This window comes from Barbus barbus (genome assembly GCF_936440315.1).
Source record: "Barbus barbus genome assembly, chromosome: 42".
Classification (NCBI taxonomy): domain Eukaryota; kingdom Metazoa; phylum Chordata; class Actinopteri; order Cypriniformes; family Cyprinidae; genus Barbus; species Barbus barbus.
The window spans coordinates 15407038-15425450 of NC_136720.1; the positions used below are offsets into that span (position 1 = coordinate 15407038).

General features: G+C 37.6%; 1 protein-coding gene across 1 annotated transcript; it reads left to right on the forward strand.

The window, feature by feature from the left end:
* Positions 1-690: 690 nt before the first annotated feature.
* LOC306861377 (caprin-2-like) lies at positions 691-12653 on the forward strand. Its single transcript, XM_079403602.1, has 21 exons — positions 691-892; positions 2118-2358; positions 2482-2544; positions 2621-2707; positions 2789-3027; positions 3366-3448; positions 4220-4354; positions 4445-4485; positions 4598-4849; positions 5433-5474; positions 5552-5671; positions 5819-5903; positions 6360-6412; positions 6511-6621; positions 6750-6836; positions 8820-8936; positions 9067-9241; positions 9580-9750; positions 10001-10107; positions 10545-10605; positions 11389-12653. Exons 1-21 carry the CDS (start codon positions 888-890, stop codon positions 11949-11951), a joined length of 2838 nt encoding a protein of 945 aa, XP_079259728.1. The 5' UTR covers positions 691-887; the 3' UTR covers positions 11952-12653.
* The last annotated feature ends 5760 nt before the right edge of the window (positions 12654-18413 follow it).

Sequence of the window (18413 nt, forward strand, 5' to 3'; positions counted from 1 at the left end):
TGGTATGATGTTCTTTTTCTGAAATGCTGTGTTACTTTTACGCCAGATGTAATGGGACACACACCTTCAAAATTTTAGTCTCGTCAGTGACTAACTAAAAACTAAATCCAAACCCACAGCCATGTGGGTTTGGATTTAGTTTTACCTTCATAAAAAAATTCCCTTAATTCAAAAACTGCATGTTGCGTTTACTTGTGTTATCTTTGATTAATATTTAAATTTGTTTGATGATCTGAAACATTAAAGTGTGACAAACATGCAAAAAAATTAAAAATCAGGAAGGGGGCCAACACTTTTTCACACCACTGTATATATGATACACACACACACACACACACACACACACACACACACACATATATAATAATAATAATAATTAATTATTATTACTGTTGCATGTATCAATTTCAGTCATTCAACCCTGTTAGGACTACATATTTATCAATAACTACAAACCAGTATTTAGTTCCAAATTTGTCAGCCCCTTCTGAATGACAAACTAAAAGTACAACCCTGTTACAGTACTTATTCAACCATGTTACCCATTCTGGAATAATTATTTGTAGCCTAATTTGTAAAGTAAATATAAGCTAGATAGATGCTGTGGGTGAGAGTGTGCTGAGGCTGCGCGCGGGGACTGGCCTGTGTTTGGCTGTGACGTCATGATTGCTCCTCCAGCTGATGGGGTTCCTCTGCTCTGAGGGCATAAAAAGGTGAGAGGCGGCTGTGGTCTGTCCTCTCTGTTTCCCCACCGCTTTATGTCGTTTTTCCACCAGCTCACCGAAAGGATACCTCATTTGCGTTGGCTGTAAATGAGCAGCCTTCCCACCAAGTCATCCTAACGCTGTGAGAACGAAGCAGACAAGCACACTCGCCGGCAGAGACGCATGAGGTCGGTGAGATATCTGCGGATGCTTTGCTCGTTACACCTGTGCGTTATATTGTCACATGCATCTGTGGCTTTGTTCGTCCTACAGTAACTTATTTTCGTTCTCTGCGCGTGTATTTGGGTGGTGGTACCGCGTCGATGCTGTGTAGACAGGATTATTCTGGAAGGCGTCAAACTCGTTTCGGAGAATGGCTTTAAAAGTTGCATTTTGTTCTGTTCTGCCTGCTCCTTTTTCAAATACAAGTTATTATAGCCTGTTTTGGTGGTCTCATAATCAGAGCTTATGAACGCCAGAACTGCATTAGACGATATTTGTTTCGATAAATTACTACGGTTTTTATGTTGGTGATTTGAGGGGTTAATTCTCTCTTTTTAACGTTGTATTTGTTCCAGTATGTAAATGCAATGTCATGGTGAGCACTGGCGAATGTCCACACATACGGAGAGAGTTATGCAGGCTGTGATTTTTGTGCATAACTTTCTAATATATGTGTGCTGAGGTTTCTATTTCTATATTTATTGTAATTGAACGATTGAATTACTAGCATGATGAACCAGAATAGTCTAATCTTGAGTGTATTGAACTTAAGGGTAAAGCAAGTTTATTTATGAGTCGCAGACACTAAAAAAGGACATTTTGAAATATAATTGAAGTACAAAGTGAAGAAAGCACTAAATGTAGGGGAAATTATAATTGTGAAGTATATTAAGGGTTCATAAAATTAAATCCTGTCATTTCACATGTTGTCAAACCTACAAACTCAAAAGGAGAGATTCTTTGAGGAGTTTGGCCAATGTAGTTAACTAAAACCATAAAAACGTTAATTCAAATGATATGTTAGCTGATTTAAAAAAAAAAAAAATTTAAATTTTTTTTTCAGATCTTGAAACCTATTGAACATTTGTCGCTTTTACTTGGTAGAACTTGATGTACTGAAATAAAGTCAATAAAATGACAAGCACAAAACAAAATGTGCTAAAAATGTAACCATTATAAAAACTGTAATATCTATCATGGCGGTTTTAAGATTGCGTGATGTTGCATCCACACCAATAAGTGTCAGGTCGTGTAAAGGTCATGACCACTGTGGTATCGACTTTTTTGTTTTTATAATTTATACTGTTACTCCACAATACATAATAGTATTCCATTCTGAGCTTGGCTATAAATGTCTCTTTTTATTTCCATAAATGGTGTGACCTTTCTGTTCATTTCCTTCTGCTTCAGAGAGACTACGATCATGGTTCAGCTGTCATCATCTCAGACTATAGAGACGTTGACTCCGTCAGAGTTGACCGTGGAGGAGGAGGATGGCCAGGGCAGCCCTAAATCAGAGTCCCCCCGAGTGCTTACCGCCCTCCAGTTCACCCTTAGCCCCACCTCGACCACCTACTACGGCTACGAGAAATACATTGAGGACGGCCTCATCTGCCTCAAGCACAAGATCCGTAACATTGAGAAAAAGAAGGTGCCTTTATTCTGTTGTTTAGGCAGAAACGGCATGAACCGTATTCAGATGGAATGGGTTGTTTTGCTTCATTCATAGAGCACCTAATGTGCTTCAGTCCTGTTCATGCACGTTTTCTTGCAGCTGAAACTGGAAAGCTACAGTGAGAGGCTGAAGAAGGGGGACAAGCTTAATGAAGACCAACTGGTAATCACTCTTCATTTTGTGTTGCATCTTGGGAAATGGGGCTTGTTTTAGTGACTGATGTGTGGTAATGCTGTAGGAAGCTGTGGGGAAGTACGAGGAGGTGGTCCACAATCTTAAGTTTGCCAAAGAGCTCCAGAAGACCATTGGTTCCCTCACACAAGATGTAAGGTTCATGCATTCCTAAAGTATAGAGTGAAATCAAACAGTTCTGCATATTTCACTGGATCTTCTGATTTTTGCATAGTTGTTGAAGGCTCAGCGCAAAGTTGCTCGACAAGAGACGTTGATGAGGACTGAAGAAGAGAGGAAACGTCTGAGCTTGATGCTCCAGATGCAATACGTCCTCCACAGTCTGCAGAGAGAGGACGTCCGGAGGAACTTCTGCAACATGAGACAACATTCCTGTTACTTGTCCACAAAGGACATGGAGAGCTTGCTGGATCTGGTGTCATTATTGGGATGTAAAAGAGACCATAGCATGAGGTATGTGCTGCAACTGATACGGTCTTCTGCTTTGTAGTCAGGAGTTTTTGTGGTGTTTGTAAGTTGTTTTTTTTCTGTTGTTTTCTAACTTTAAAATTAGGTACTAATTTCCTGCATTGCTTTTTGTGTGTTCTAGCCCTTCAGTATTTTGTTATTAATGGGAAATATTACACACCTAGCCAAAAAAAAGAAGAAAAAAAAGTGGGATAACGTATAACTGTTATGCCTGACATGGGTGCTTCTGGTTATTTTTTAATGTCATTCATTACATTACAGTATTTGGGGTCTTTTTAGCCTGTTGATGTGGCATGATCTCTCTTTTGTGTTGCATGCACTAGTTTAGAGGATCAGATGAAACAGGCTGCTATTGTTTACTGGGAGCTTCTGGAAGGGACAGAAGGAACAGTTGCTGGCTCAACATGTGAGTTTCTAGCTCTTTCTGTGATTTTTAAATTAATTTGGTAGATTTCCATGTCATCGGAGCTAGAATGTTTTTTTTTATAAAAATGCTATAGGATAAGTTATAACAATTGCACATTAATTTGCTGCAAATTTGGTAATAATATTTGTGTAATGTAAATATTAATTAAATACACAAAACCTATATAAATACTTTACACAAAATACAATGTCTTTGCCTTTAATTTATTATTTAAGGATAATATGTAAATGTTACACAAGAAATGCAATATGTCCTTTTTAATAATAAAGGTAAATATATTTGTAATGTGTCCTTTTAATTTTAGTTGAATTAAGAATAGTACATGTAAACGTATAAATGCAATACACAAAATAAATGCAATCTGTCATCTCATGTATTAAAGATAATACATGTAAATATGATTTAAGAATGTAAGCATTTATACACTTGTATTATCATGCACAAAACATGCCCTTATTATTGTTGTTTTTGTTATTCAAGGGCAAACATTACAGAATAAATGCATGTTTTGTCCTAGTCTGATGAAGAAGCCTGCGCACTCAAACATCACCTGTGTGATAGTCCGTTATTAAATTGTTGTATTTCTGGAGCGCCAACTTTTTGTTTTCATTTTTATATTTATATGCCCTAGAAACATTTAGTTCCTTTTGGAAAGCAAAAGAAACCCACTTCTATATCGGTGTTGATGGGATCGTTGAGGGTACAACGACAAAAAATGACTTATTTTATGACACTGTCATTCTTCAACAGATAAGCACATGAAGGAGAAGCTACTTCGGCTAGTGGACTGTGGCTTTTTTGATCACATACCACTTCCTAAAGTTGACAGTCAAGAGAAGACTAAGACCCTAAAGGCGGACCCTCCAAGCCTTTGTGGCCTCTCCAGTGAGATTTCATTCAACTTTAACTTCCAGTGTGTGTCTAAACAGCCATGAAGTTGCTTGAATGCATGTAATTTATATTTCTGCATTTTAGCACTGGTGAAGCCTAGCTCAAAAGAAGTGCCTTCCAAAGAGGTACAAGCAAGTGACGTATCAAACACCTTGATCTTTCAGTAATCAAGTCTTCAACACTATAAACTGTGTTCTGAAGAAACATGCACAAGTTATAACTTCTGAATGATGCCAGTTTCTTAACAGACGATACCTACCTGTAACAGACGTCACTGAGCGCAGACAGGATGAGAACGCGTCGCCCCGTAGTTGGAAGGAGGAGTTTTTGGCCATGAAGGAAAGGGAGCCACCAGACTCATGGGAAATGGAGTTTTCTGTTCCTAATGCATCCTCTCAGTCCCCCATACAGAAGCCATGGAAAGGGGCAGCGGGATTGATTCCTAAGACTGCAGACATCGTAAAGAGACCCACCATTGACTCCAAGGAGGTGATGCAACTAACTACTTTATTGAAATGGCACTTGACCTGAATTGGAAATTATTTCCCAATGTTATTCACAAGATGTTTATAAAACGACTAATACATTTAATGTGATTAACTTTTATATAATTTTAAATTATGAATTTAACTTATTCATATTCTTAGTTCCAATGACCCCCAAATTTGATGATGCCCTTTGTTAAAATAAAGATGGTTATGTTTTCATTTTATCCTAGGTGAGTAAAAATGGAAATGCAGACAAAATTAAAATACAGAAATTGTTTTATCCAACCGCCTTTTTTTTTTTTTTTTTTTTTTCTTTTTGTCCCCTACCGAATATTAGAATTATATTATACAACAAATAATTTTCTAATATACAAAAAAAGCACATTTAATTTCTTGTATTTGTTGTTTATTATTATCAATTTATCTTATTTTTTACAAATATAAGCGCCCTCTTGTGGCCCCCAGGACACTAGTTTTAAAACCCCTTAAACGTGTTGCTGCTTAAACAACTTGCATGTTGGCAACCATTTGATATGTAAAAAGGTCAGTTTCTATCTACTTCATATGTACGTTGTCTTTTCTAGAAACGTCAAAGGAAGAGCAAGGGGGAGCAGGACTCTAAACCAGTGAGTTATTTACTTTCATCGTACACTTAAGTATTTCAAAGCAGTTAAAGTGTTATTTTTATGCTCTATGCTTTCAGATGCCTGTCGCAGTGGAAGTCTTCAGCTCTCCATCTCTGTTACCGAAAGACCCTGCTCAGCGCAAACAGCAGCTGGAGTCTCTGATGGACCAGATCTCAGGATCCTTCAGCTTCATGCAGGCATGCATTTAAAAAACAAATGCACAATTGCAACAATACAACTAAATTGCTGCAAAACAATTAAATTTTCCTATTGTTGAATCGAAGAAATTTCAGAAAGTGTTAACGGACCTTTCCTTTTTTTTTTTTTTTTTTTTCTGTTTGCAGGAGTCTCTTCTGGATGGAGAAACTTCCCCCGTAAACAGTCAAACAAAGAGATGCCGTCCATCTCCAGGCTCCTCTACTCCTCTTGGTACATAATTGCTCCATGTTAAATCAGTCGCACAAAGTCTAGGATGGCGTTAAAGAAATATTTTATCAAAAATAAAAATTTGCCATCTTAGGCCATCCAAGATGTCGATGGGTTTTTCATCAAAATAAATTTTCCATAAAATCACTTGCTCACCAATGGATCCTTTGCAGTGAATGGATGCCGTCAGAATGAATTCAAACAACCACCCGATTTAAAAAAAAAAATAAAAAAAAAATAAAAAAAAAAAAATCAGTGCACAAGCAATCCAGTTTATCAGTTAAGGTCTTGTGAAGTGACACTTTCTGGCAGCACCCATTCATTCCACTGGAGAGCAAGTGATGGTGTTTTATTTTTTTTCCAAAATCTGTTCCCATGAGGAATCTACACCTTGGATGGCCTGAGGGTAAGTACATTACTTTAAACTGATACTGAAAGTCTGTTTCTTTTAACATGTAGGAAAGAGGGAATTATCAAAAAGCCCTTCAGATATTCTGCCTCAATCCCAGCAGGTAAGTATATTTGATTTATGAGGGCTTATTTTGGGTATAAGAAATGTGGTCACTCTTCCCTGTAGTTGCCTAATGTGATTTTTATTTTCTAATGGTAGAGCACTCCATTACGGATCCTGCTGTCTGGAGAGGCTAAAGGTTGTCTGTCAAATGGAGACCACTCTATAAACGGCTCTGACCTTGACCTACACTATGAAGAGAAGCCACATGTAAGGTGTTTTTTTTATTTTTTTTATTTTGTGTGATGGTAGTTGTTAAATGTATGCTACCAAATAGCAGCTTTCACATACGCTTGTAATTTTTAAATATGCTGTAATTGTAACTGTTGTGTTTGTAGAACCAAGGTGAGGGCTTCACCTCTCCTCCACTGTACCGCAGGGGATCCTCCATCTCCGTTCCGTTAGAAAACCAGAGCACTGTACAGGTATATAGATGGACAAATAATAAACTAGGAATGTCATGCACTGTTACTTTTTTTATTTATTTTAAACCGGCATACATGGAGGTTTGAACTTCTTATATTTGAGGCTTCTTGTTGCATTTAAGGTTTGGGTTTATTTATACATGTATTTTTAAATTAGTACTTTAGCACTTTGACTTTTTTTTTTTTTTTAAGGTTTGAATTTTATGCACTTGATTTTCCTTTTTTGGTGTATTCAATAGTTTATTTACAATACTTTTTGCACTTATAACAAAACCTTCATGCCATTTTTCAAAACTCTAGGCACAAAACTGAAAACAGTCATTATTTGTAACACAGGCTGTCCAATGTTCAAAACTTTGCATATTGCGTTAATTTCTTATAAAGGAGCCTTTCATTTGCAGAAGCATTGGTTCAAAATACTACACTTTTTATGAAATATCATAGAAACATTACTTTAGATCACCCACACACAAGAAACCCATAGTTTCACTGTTTAGTTGTTAGTACAATCATTAAATATAGTTGTTCAAAACGCATGATGCAGCTTTCATTATGGTTCTACACATTCATGCATCATTGTAATAGACTAGAGAGAAAGGTACAGACACTGGAATATTACAGTAAACAAAATGTGAAAATTACTGAAGTAATCACAACAGGTTTTTCAAAAAACTTTAAGAATAAATTAGATGATAAAAAGATGAGGGGGAAAAAACTACGTTAGGCCTACAGTGAAATGTCAACTGGAGTGTTCCTCACTGCACTTCTGTTTATCAACCCTGTCTTGTGGATTTGACCACGTTCTCATCCACATCGTAATGGACGTTTTCATTCGCTATTATAGCTAAACATCTTGGAAAGATCTTCTGGCATGGCAAGTACAGGCCTGACGTTGCTCTCCTCTTGTGATATTGTTGCACGTATCATCTATGGCCTGGAGAAGAGTGACTTGTTTGTGAGGGGGGTCTATTGAAAAACCTTCCACCTCCATGTGAAAAAAAAAAACTCCTCAGTCATTTTACAGTAAGGAAAGGGGAGTATGGGAGAAAAATACAAGGTGATAAACTACGTAAAAGCATGATTTCTCTCAGTGCTGTTAGGAATTCTGGGCCTATTGCTCTGATTTTGCTATGGGGTCCTCTCAAAATCACATTCAGTGGGGGGTGGTCAGGCCCCCCAGAGAGAATTAGTTCTGGGCCGCTCTCAACCTCTCTAAGTCATGGCCAGGGTAAAGCCCGCCTTGTTCAAAAATATGAATTGTTTTCATCAGCTTCCAGCTCTATCACCCTCTAAAAAGACATTTACTGTAGGGAAAAAAAAATACTGATAACAATGATATAGATTTTTAGGGATTTTTATTTTTTTCTCCCAACAACCGGCATCTTGAAACTGATCATGCTTGAACGTACTCAGTCCTCATTTGCTTCAGTTTCATAATGTAAACATTTAATATTGTTAATTTTACACAAAAACTATGCTTCAAGAATAATGCAACAGTTACTTGGCATTTTGAGCAGTTGTATCAATTGATAGTTAGATCATTGTAATGAAATGAATAGACACCCAATTCAGATGTAATGAGAGTTGAATTTTGAAATAGTAATACTTTAAGTTGTCATTTTGAACCAGTGATCTTAGTTTAAAGAACAAAAGGTCTTTGGCTCATGTGTATTGTATCCAAGCATTTGGAACGTGTTTTGAAAAATTTTCATCTTTAGTTGTGAATTGTGTTTAGAGTTTTGAAAAATTACATTCTGTTATTAGTGCATAAATGATTGTAAAAAAAAAAAACTGTAATATGCTCATATCTAATTTCTAAACTTAATATAAATATCTATATTTGCCAGAATTGAAGTGTTTATAATCTTGATCTAGGATGTTTTGGCGATTGGGCTTTTACAAGTGGAAATTTAAATTACCGGAGATGGCATGTGGTGCCACAAATAACATTAATTTGGTTTTGACTTTGCTTGTGTATGTCAGGCAGGAAAGCAGACATTGTGCAATGGACTATCAACCACTGTGTCTGCCCCGACATTTTCCACTCCACCCAGTCACAGATCTATCAGTGCAGAAAACACCTTCCACAACATTCACTCAGTGAGCATAATGTTTGTCTTCATGCATCCAAGTTCCATTAACATCAATTCCACTTATTTGAATGATGCAAAACACATTATCTGAAGCTTAACTGGTTCGCTTTAAGCTCCAGCTTCCCTCTTTTCATCAGGTGTTTAATGTGGCATCTTTGCCCATCAGTGAGAGCTCAGGGATGAAGTCAGATGAGAGTGGATTCTCAGAGTCCATGCATCCGAGTTGCACATCGGCCAAAACCCTGAGTTACTCCACCGCTAGCACTCAGACACCACCTGAACTCAACCTACCTGAAGATGACCTACAGATTGGTAAAACATGCGTGCACAACATCTTTACTTGGAGCTTATATATATATATATATATATATATATGTATGTGTATATGTATATGTAAAATATTGGCCAGAACTTTAAAATAGGTGCATCCCCAATTTATTGTCAGCAGTTTTGTTGCATTTACGAAATCACTTGTTCTTTCCCCCTCCCGCAAGCAATTTTTAATATCTTTCTCATTGGCGACATTGAATCTCCAAAATGTAGTCAAAGCTTGACACCCCCCTCACACTCATGACCAGTTTCTTTTTTTTTTTTTTTTTTTTAAATTGGCATTCTAGTTAAATGTTCAGTCGTCTTGTGTGTCCTTGCAGAAGGCCAGTACCAGCTGGAGTGTCCTGTCAGTGCAGGTGGTCACGTGTTTTCTGGCTCTCAGCCACAGTCTCGTCTGGGTCAGTCCTGCTACCCCCGCGGTACAGCGAGAGGTATGACGCGTGCAGGCAGGGGTTTGGGTCACTCATACAGATCACCTGGTGGCTACAGAGGTACCTTCCTCTTCCTCGGTCTCCTGCACTTTGTTAATCTTGCACCTTTCCATTTCAGTGTGCAGATCACTTTATAGAGGTGTATTTTCTTGTCTGTAACAGACCCAGTGCACGGTGTACTGTCATTCTTGCACAAACTTGATTAATCTGTGATTATTTTGAGCTTTACATTTTGCAGTCTAGAGAAGACATGGATAAGCAGTGTAAAACCAAATTTTTTTTTGTCTTTTTTTTTTTGTCTGATTAACAGGTGGTTATGAGGCATACAGAGTGAATGTGCGTTCTCCAGGAGGGGGCTTCATATCCCAGACCCATACCACACATGGAGACCCTGCATCTGCCTTTTATGTGTCCAGAGTAAGTTTGTTTACCTAATTTATTTGCTTACTTTGAATGATTATAAAACTATGACATTAATCAGTAATGTGTTAAACACTGCGTTATGTTGATCAATGTATTTTGTGTTTTAGTCATTGCATTAGATCAGGTTTACCATTTTGTTGTATACTAGTTATATAAACATCAAACACATAAATTTAGTTGTAGGCATTATAATTTTTATTACATTATAGGTCAGGTATAAAGAAGTTGTTGTACATTGTTTTTAAACAAATACACTTTTATATAGGTCTCACTAATTTAGATAATATAATATTAAAGTTAGTGTTTTTATTGATCTACTCTTTAAATAAATAGCTGGTCAATTCTGAGATTTTTATGCAGATCTGGTTTACTACGCAATTTCTGGTCAGTAGGTTTTTATTTTTATTTTTTTTATTTACTTTTGCTAACAGGAGAATGGGTATCAGCAGCGCTTCAAACGAGGTGGAGGCACAGCAACTCAAAGGAGCAGTGGTATGAGCCATTGATCATACACGTACATTGATATTTTATAGAACTATATTAAATGATACTTTTTAAATGAAGAGTTCAGATGCAAAAGCCTCTTAAGTGCCATTTGAAATTTTCTTCTAAAATTAGTATTTTTCTTGGGCTCCTATGTTTGTTCAGTTATTTCACTTTAATGGCAATGAAAAGAACCTATTCATTGCCACTAAAGTGAAATGACTGAATCTACACACAGGAGCCTGATTAAAAATCTGAAAGTTCATCTGAATTCTTCAAATGTTCCTGGTTCAAAACAAGATGTGAGGAATGGTTCATAAGTAGTGTTGTCAAACAGTTATTCGTGATTAATTGAATCCAAAAAATTTTTTATTTACATGTACGTGCGACGTGTGTGTGTATGTGTATATGTGTATATATAATAAATACACACGCACTGCAAAATATGATTTTGTGTATTAAATTTATTTAGAAGTTATAAATAACTGCTCCGGGTGTGTGTTCACTGCTGTGTGTGTGCACGTTGGATGGGTTAAATGCAGAGCACGAATTCCGATTATGGGTCACCATACTTGGCAGTATGTCACTTCACTAAATATAGGCATGTAAATACATCAAAATATATACTGTGTATTTATATATACATAAATATACACAGAACACACATTAGGCAAACAAACTTATTTTGGATGCAATTAATCGCTATGAATCATTTGACAGCTCTACTCATAATACATCAAAGTGATATCCTTAACTCTGTGGTCTGTCTTTTGTGTCTCCTTGCCTCTTTAGCCGGTTGGAGTGACTCCTCTCAGGTGAGCAGCCCGGACCGGGAGGGTGCATATCCCCTCGACTCAGGAATCAGTGACACACTCTCCATCCCGCCAATGGAAGTGCCCATCACGCCCCAGGGCCCTCACACTCTGATGCCCGTACACGTGTACCCTCTCACCCAACTCCGCGTGGCCTTTTCTGCTGCCCGCACGGCGAACTTCGCCCCTGGCACTCTGGACCAACCAATCGCTTTTGACCTGCTGCACATCAACCTTGGTGAGATGTTCGACACGACCACCGGCCGCTTCACCTGTCCCGCTGCCGGTGCTTACGTCTTCATCTTCCACATCCTGAAGCTGGCCGTCAGCGTACCCCTATACATCAACCTCATGCGCAATGAAGAGGTGATGGTGTCTGCGTACGCCAACGACGGCGCTCCGGATCACGAGACGGCCAGCAATCACGCTGTCCTCCAGCTGTTCCAGGGCGACCAAGTGTGGCTGCGGCTGCACCGTGGCGCCATCTATGGCAGCAGCTGGAAGTACAGCACCTTCTCTGGTTTCCTGCTGTACCAGGACTGAATATCTATCTCTAAATGGGCACAAAAAGGGAGAAAGGGGCATTTTGGATGTTTTTGAAAGTTACTCTGCACTTTATTGCGCTTTCGGTTACGCATGGTGCAATTGCATGTTTGAAAGATCATGTTCAATAGTACAAAGTCAGTGTTAAAGCTAATGTAAGATGTTTGCTGGTGAAAGTTTACAAGGGTTTCCCTGGGTTCTTTTTATTTATTATCAGTACATTTAAAATATTCTCTTTTTTTTCAGATTTGAGAGTATTTAGTGTATTTGGATGCACATACTCGTAACCCAAAGTAGCTGCATTTAGTTTGCACTAAATTGAAATCCTAACATTCAGAAGCATCTTCTGGTGTTCATTTAATGGCCTTGTATGCTCATCTGCTAATTTTAGATGAGATGGAGAGATTTGTGAGCCATATAAAAGTTTGCAAAATGGTGCCTTTCTGGGGTTTTTTTTGGGGGGGGGTACTGAACACATGCATCGCTTTGCAAGAATGGAGGATTTTTTTTCTGGTAATACTTGACATGTTGAGCACTTTAAAAAGCGAACTAGTGGCCTTGTTGGGGTTTTGGGGTGTATGTGTGTTAAGCTGTGCGTTTGTCTGTGAAAAATACTGTGAGTGATCACTTGAACACTGACTCTGCCGAGAAGGCGTTTAGGCCAGAATTGCTGCTTGTGCCTGAAATAAAAATGTGCAGTTCACGTCTGTGGTGTCATTTGTGCATCAAGTAAAGTGAAAACGCTGTTTACTCCAAGTTAGCAGCTGGTCGACGGTTTAGGTTCGTATTAAAGTAGAAAGTGTAGATTTGCACCAATTTAAACCACAGAATTAGTTTCTCAAATTTAGTCTTCAGTTGATAGTCTTGAGTTGACTAATTTTCTTCACCTGCAGTTGCTTCTCAGTGATCAAGCTGAAAGGGTTTTCTCAAGCTGGCTTTGAGGAACAAAAACATTTCCAGTTAAAATGTGCAAGAGAATATATGCTTTTTATATGTAAATATGGGCCTTTTTATATATGCATACATTTCTTCCTTTTATTGGCGTTTTTAAAAACTGCTTACTTGCAACATTTACACATGAAGGTCTAGAATAAATTTTATCTTATTGGCTAAAAATATGATATAAACAGCAAAATGTATAATTCCCATCATATCTCAGCTGATTTATTGTAATCGCATTCTGCGCTTAATTTTTATACATCTACCATTTTATGTACCCTAAATACATGCATATATAGACAAATGTTTTCGCATGTTCTGAATACAACTTTATTTAAAAATAGAAAAAAAAACACAAACGATTTGAACCGGAAAGAGAAGCGCTCTTTTGATATTGGTGTCCCCTTGACATCTTTTAAATCCCTATTTTTCCCTTCTCTTTAATCGAGAGGACATTGCATCGTCTCTTTGAGCATGTTAAAGTGTTTTGAGATGAACACAAGAGGCCGCTGTTGCTCTACTCATTGCTCGCTTCAGTCCTGAGCGTAATGGAAAACCCGCTAAATTCGTTCCGTAGGACTTCACGCGTTTCCCGTGAGGGCTTCTACTCGGATCACTTAAACTGACGTGAGTCCTGCCGTGGGCTATGAATGTCACAATGCGCAAATATTTACTTTCCACTGCTCCTCTCTAACAGCCGAGTGTGTTTTTTGTTCATTTGGCTTTCAGTGAATGCCTTTCTAATCGAAGTGAATGTTATTTATGTGTGTTCAAGCTTCTGTAGGGCCTACTAATGTCTTTTAAAGGAAGAGTTGACTCAAATTCTGTCATTTACGCTCCCTAAAGCTGTTCCAAACCTGTGTAAGTTTCTTTCATCTGTTGAACTCAGATAATATTTTGAAAAATGTTGACTGTAGGCATCAACTTACATTCTTCAAACTACTTGTTTACTATGTTTATTATTACTATTCATCATGATATCATTACTTGTACCATGCTGACTGTCTCTTTACTATAGTAATATATTGATCTTTGTGGTCATGACATATTGGCCTTTTGCAAACATATGTTTCTCTGTGGAGTATGTGTTTTGTCAGCTCAGTTGAGTTGATTTAGAAGATTCAGTCTCACTAGTTCTACATGTTGGAAGCAAATCAAAATTCTGGGAGAGTGACATTTAACCTCCAGCTGGTCTGTAGGACAAGTCTGTCTGCTGTTGACCTGCCCAGACTTGTTCATATAATGCCTCCACTTCTTAAACCTAGTTTTACCCCCTCTTTATTAGGCCATGTCCCATGTAAACCCACCGCCGCTTCTTCTTACAAATACACAAATAATCCTCCTGCATTCTGCGAGGTCCCGGGATGGCTGGGATGGCCAGCTGTTGTCTTGCATGCCTGGAGATTTTTTGGTGGATTTTGGAAAAATGGACTGTACTGTTCATTGTGTCCCTTGAACAAACTGTTCTTTACAAAAGTGTTGTTGCTTTGCTTTAGGCTTTTAAGGGGAACGCATTCTTGGAGTGTAAATGCTAAGTATAAAATTCCCACTTCTCTTTTTCAAGATTAAGCCTGAGGCGTTTCTGATTTTTAGTTAATAACACTGTTGAGGTCATGAGTCATATTCTGAGAAAGTTTCGGTCTGGGAAGACACCGTATTTGGGGTTATATCCCTGAGATTACTGGCATAACTAAAAGACAACAATGAAACTACTAACAGCGGTTTGGTGGCACAAAGAGAGAGAAAAACAAGTTAACTCGTCGACCATGATGCTTTCAATTTTTGTTTTTGCAAAAGCACCTCAAAATAATACCTGGAAGCCATTTATCTGTGGAAGACAGCGGCTAAATGGTGTATTCACACAAGCTGTTAAACGTTTTAGACTAAACAGTCGTTTCTTCCCGTCTCCGTCCTTTAAACTTAAAGCTGGTGATTTGTCATCTGCCACAATGTCCTTCCTGAGAGAAACCTAGGTGTAGTTTGAAAACAAAAGGGCTGGTGACCGTGTCATTAACAGAGATTTTTTTTTTTACATGTATTTAGTCATCTTGTACAACAGCTGCATTTAAATGTATCATTGTTGTAATGCCTGTCCTAGCAAGACACTCCTGGCACTGTTTCAGGCATTGACATTCATGTGTAAATCTATAGACTTTATTTTTAATTACTCCTGAAATTATCATCTTACCTTGTTTGTTTTTTAATTACCCCTATTAGTACTTAGAAAAGTTTAAATTAATGTACATTCACAAGCGATCATGTCTTTCCAGTCAGATCAGTAGCCTGATAATGCAGTTTACATGCAGCGGACCCCCTCATGGCCATTTTGAGATCACATGACCAACTGAATACTACTTCATTTATAATTTTCACTCATCAGATAAATATGAATATTTATGGCTAAGACCATTTCTTGGTAACTGCTAAATTTTGGAGCATGCTAGCCATACACAACTGCTAAATCGTCTGTCATAACATAAATTACTCATTGTACCTTTAATTAAAATGTGAATGTGATTTGTGATTTTTTTTTTTGACTGAAAAAATAATATTGTTAACATTACTTTTTGCAACTAGGCTAATGCATGCACACATTTGAGCTGCAAAACTGACTGTTTGTGTCTACAAAAACAGGAAAATAGACATTTGCATATTTTTACCCTGATCTGAGTTTGGTGTTTTGCATTTAAATCCTGAACACTGCCTACAGTCTTGCCAAAACTGTGGTGGTGTTTTACATATGTTTCCTATCATAACGTCTTTTTGTGGCTTGCTTCTGTGCAATAAGGAGTGAGAAAAGCGATATTTTAAAATTGTATTCCATGAAAAGCACTTACCAAAACTGATATGTTTGTGTTGTGGGTTGGACTGGCGACAGACTTGTCGTATGACGAGTATTGTTCTAATATTTAGAGATGTTATATTGCTGTATAAATGCTCATTGTGGATGATACAGTAATATTACTGGTTCTCCTATTGTCAGCATTTAGAGTTAGTTCATGTTGGCTTCTCTCATTGTGTTATTGTCCATTTACTTCTCTATTTTTCATTATTTTCAGCATTGACATTCTCAAAAAAAAAAAAAATCCTTAGCAGGGAAAGGCTGTGTGCAAAATAGTTCAGCACAAATTCCCAGCATAACATTGCAGGAAATCCCCTTTCAGAGGTCCAGTCTAACACATTTACAGTGTGTCTTGCATTGTTGCAATCTGCAGTGCATGATGGGACAGGGTAAATATCCTATTTTCCACCCAGGAAATAAACTCTGTAAGCCGCAATAGGGTTACGATAAGATTTGCGTCCGATTCTGCCAGTCCTGTGCTGTTGTTTTAATCTCTCTGATAACCATCTTCGCATAACAACTAGTAAATTGAAAACAACTGGATTGCTAGTTTACAGAGATCTGCAGAAATATATAGCAGAGGCTCATGCAGAATGTAACAGAGGCCCAAATACCCATAGGAGTGAATGTTTTCTCACCCCCGTGTCAGAATTCAGAGGTTTTGCTCAAAAGAACGGCTGTGCAACTTGAGCTTACACCTCTATGAGGAGGTCCAGGTGTGTGATTTTAACCTGAAGCTGCACCCTGTCATTTCTTCCCGTACATGCGATCTCACTCCTTCATGTTGAATGTATATTTTTCCTAAACCTACTCCTGTCATTTAACTCCCCCACTCAACGTCAACATGCCAGTGGCTCTGCAGTTAATTTAGTCTAGTTTAGTGCTATGTTTGGAAAAGCATATACTTACTTTTGTGGCAATATATAGCATTTATAATGCACAAAGTATGCAAGTTTTCTGTATGCAGTATGGATGTGCTACTACATATACTTCAAGATATGAAGTACATAAAAGTACGCTATACTTATATTCAGCTTGCACATTTAATTCATGCAAACGTCATGGATATTGCAAAAATGATCTGCAAATAAACCAGCGTTTCAAAAAAATCTTCCACTTCAAGGCAAACTGATGCAAAATGGAAAATAAATGACTTTTTAGAGTGTTGAGTATTTTTAGAAATTTAATTCACATTCTTTTATTTGAAAAGGGACAATGCACATTAATTAACACGAGCACTTAAATCCAACATGTAAATGTGCCAGATTTTGCCATACATCTATGTAGCATTTTTATGCAAAATTCACATTTGCATAAAAATATGTGAATGGAAACCTGACTTATGCTTTCCTATTTGCTATATTCAGAATAGCATACTAGTATTAAAACCCCTACAGTGTATGTACTGTGTGTCCAGTATGCTAATTTTCTGTATGTGTGGAATACCCAGATGATCACATTTGATAAAATATGCTTCTGGTTCAATTGTAGTGTTCGTGCATGCCTATTTTTTTATCCCCATCCATCCAGCATTTTTTATGCAGCATCCCAATTTGCATAAAAATATGTGAATGGAAACCCAGCTAACGCTGTGCGCTTGACTTGTCCTTTTGTTTTGTTCAGAATAGCATACAATTCTTACTACTCATACAGTGGATAGTGTGTATTGTGTACACAGCATGCAAATTTTATATGTACCCATATGACCACATTTGCTTAAATATGTAGTATGCAGCAGAACAGACTGTCCTGAATACTAGATATTTCAGGTAAGGATGTATGACAACAATATGAGACGGTATCCATTTTATACTGGGCAGTGAGGAGTATCCATTCCGAACATAACAACACTCCCTTTTACACATTGATCTTTTTTATCCTCTATAGACTTAAGTCAATCTCTGCCATTTATTATGATGTTTCTCCCTTGATTTAGTGTGATTGTGTTGTAATTTGGAAATGCTGCGTTATGGTTTAAATCTGATTTATGTTCATGTTAATGGCTGCCATCTTTCTTGTGTTTGTAGGTTGGAAGCGAACGAGTTTGAAGCTTTATATAGGGGGGCCGCAGGCTGTTTGCAGACCCAGACTGGAGATAATATTGGGGCAGGTTGGAAAGTGCTGTGGTGCGGTTTGACTTGGTGGCTGGCGGGACCATTTAATTGTTTCCACATGGAAAACTAAATGTTAAGAGTCGTTTTCAGAACGTGAGTTCTGTGAACCTTAAAGTCCTTAAATTACTGTTAGCCACTGTTAGCAATGTTGCCGTGAACTTGCCATATTTCTTGAAGTAACAACATGTTATGCACATTTTGGAAATTGAATCCACTTCTATCCAGCATTTCTATGTAAACAAACCAAGAACGCTAACCAGTCTCCTGATGTTAAAAATGACCCTGCTAAAAAAAAAAAAACAATAGAAACCATCACAGAAATTCCAGTGGTTTCCATTAAAATACCACTCTGAACCATTAGCTTTTTCAAGTAAAACCATTACAAAATTCCTTTTTGTAGTGTGACACATTATAGTTTCCATTAAAACCAATAAAATTCCCATTCTAATCATTAAATCCATTACATTTTCTATTGTGTTTTGGGCAGGGTTCTATTGTTGTTCTTTTTTCAGCAGGGGAACTAATCAACTACATGTTCACACAAACACAAACACAAATGAATCCCGT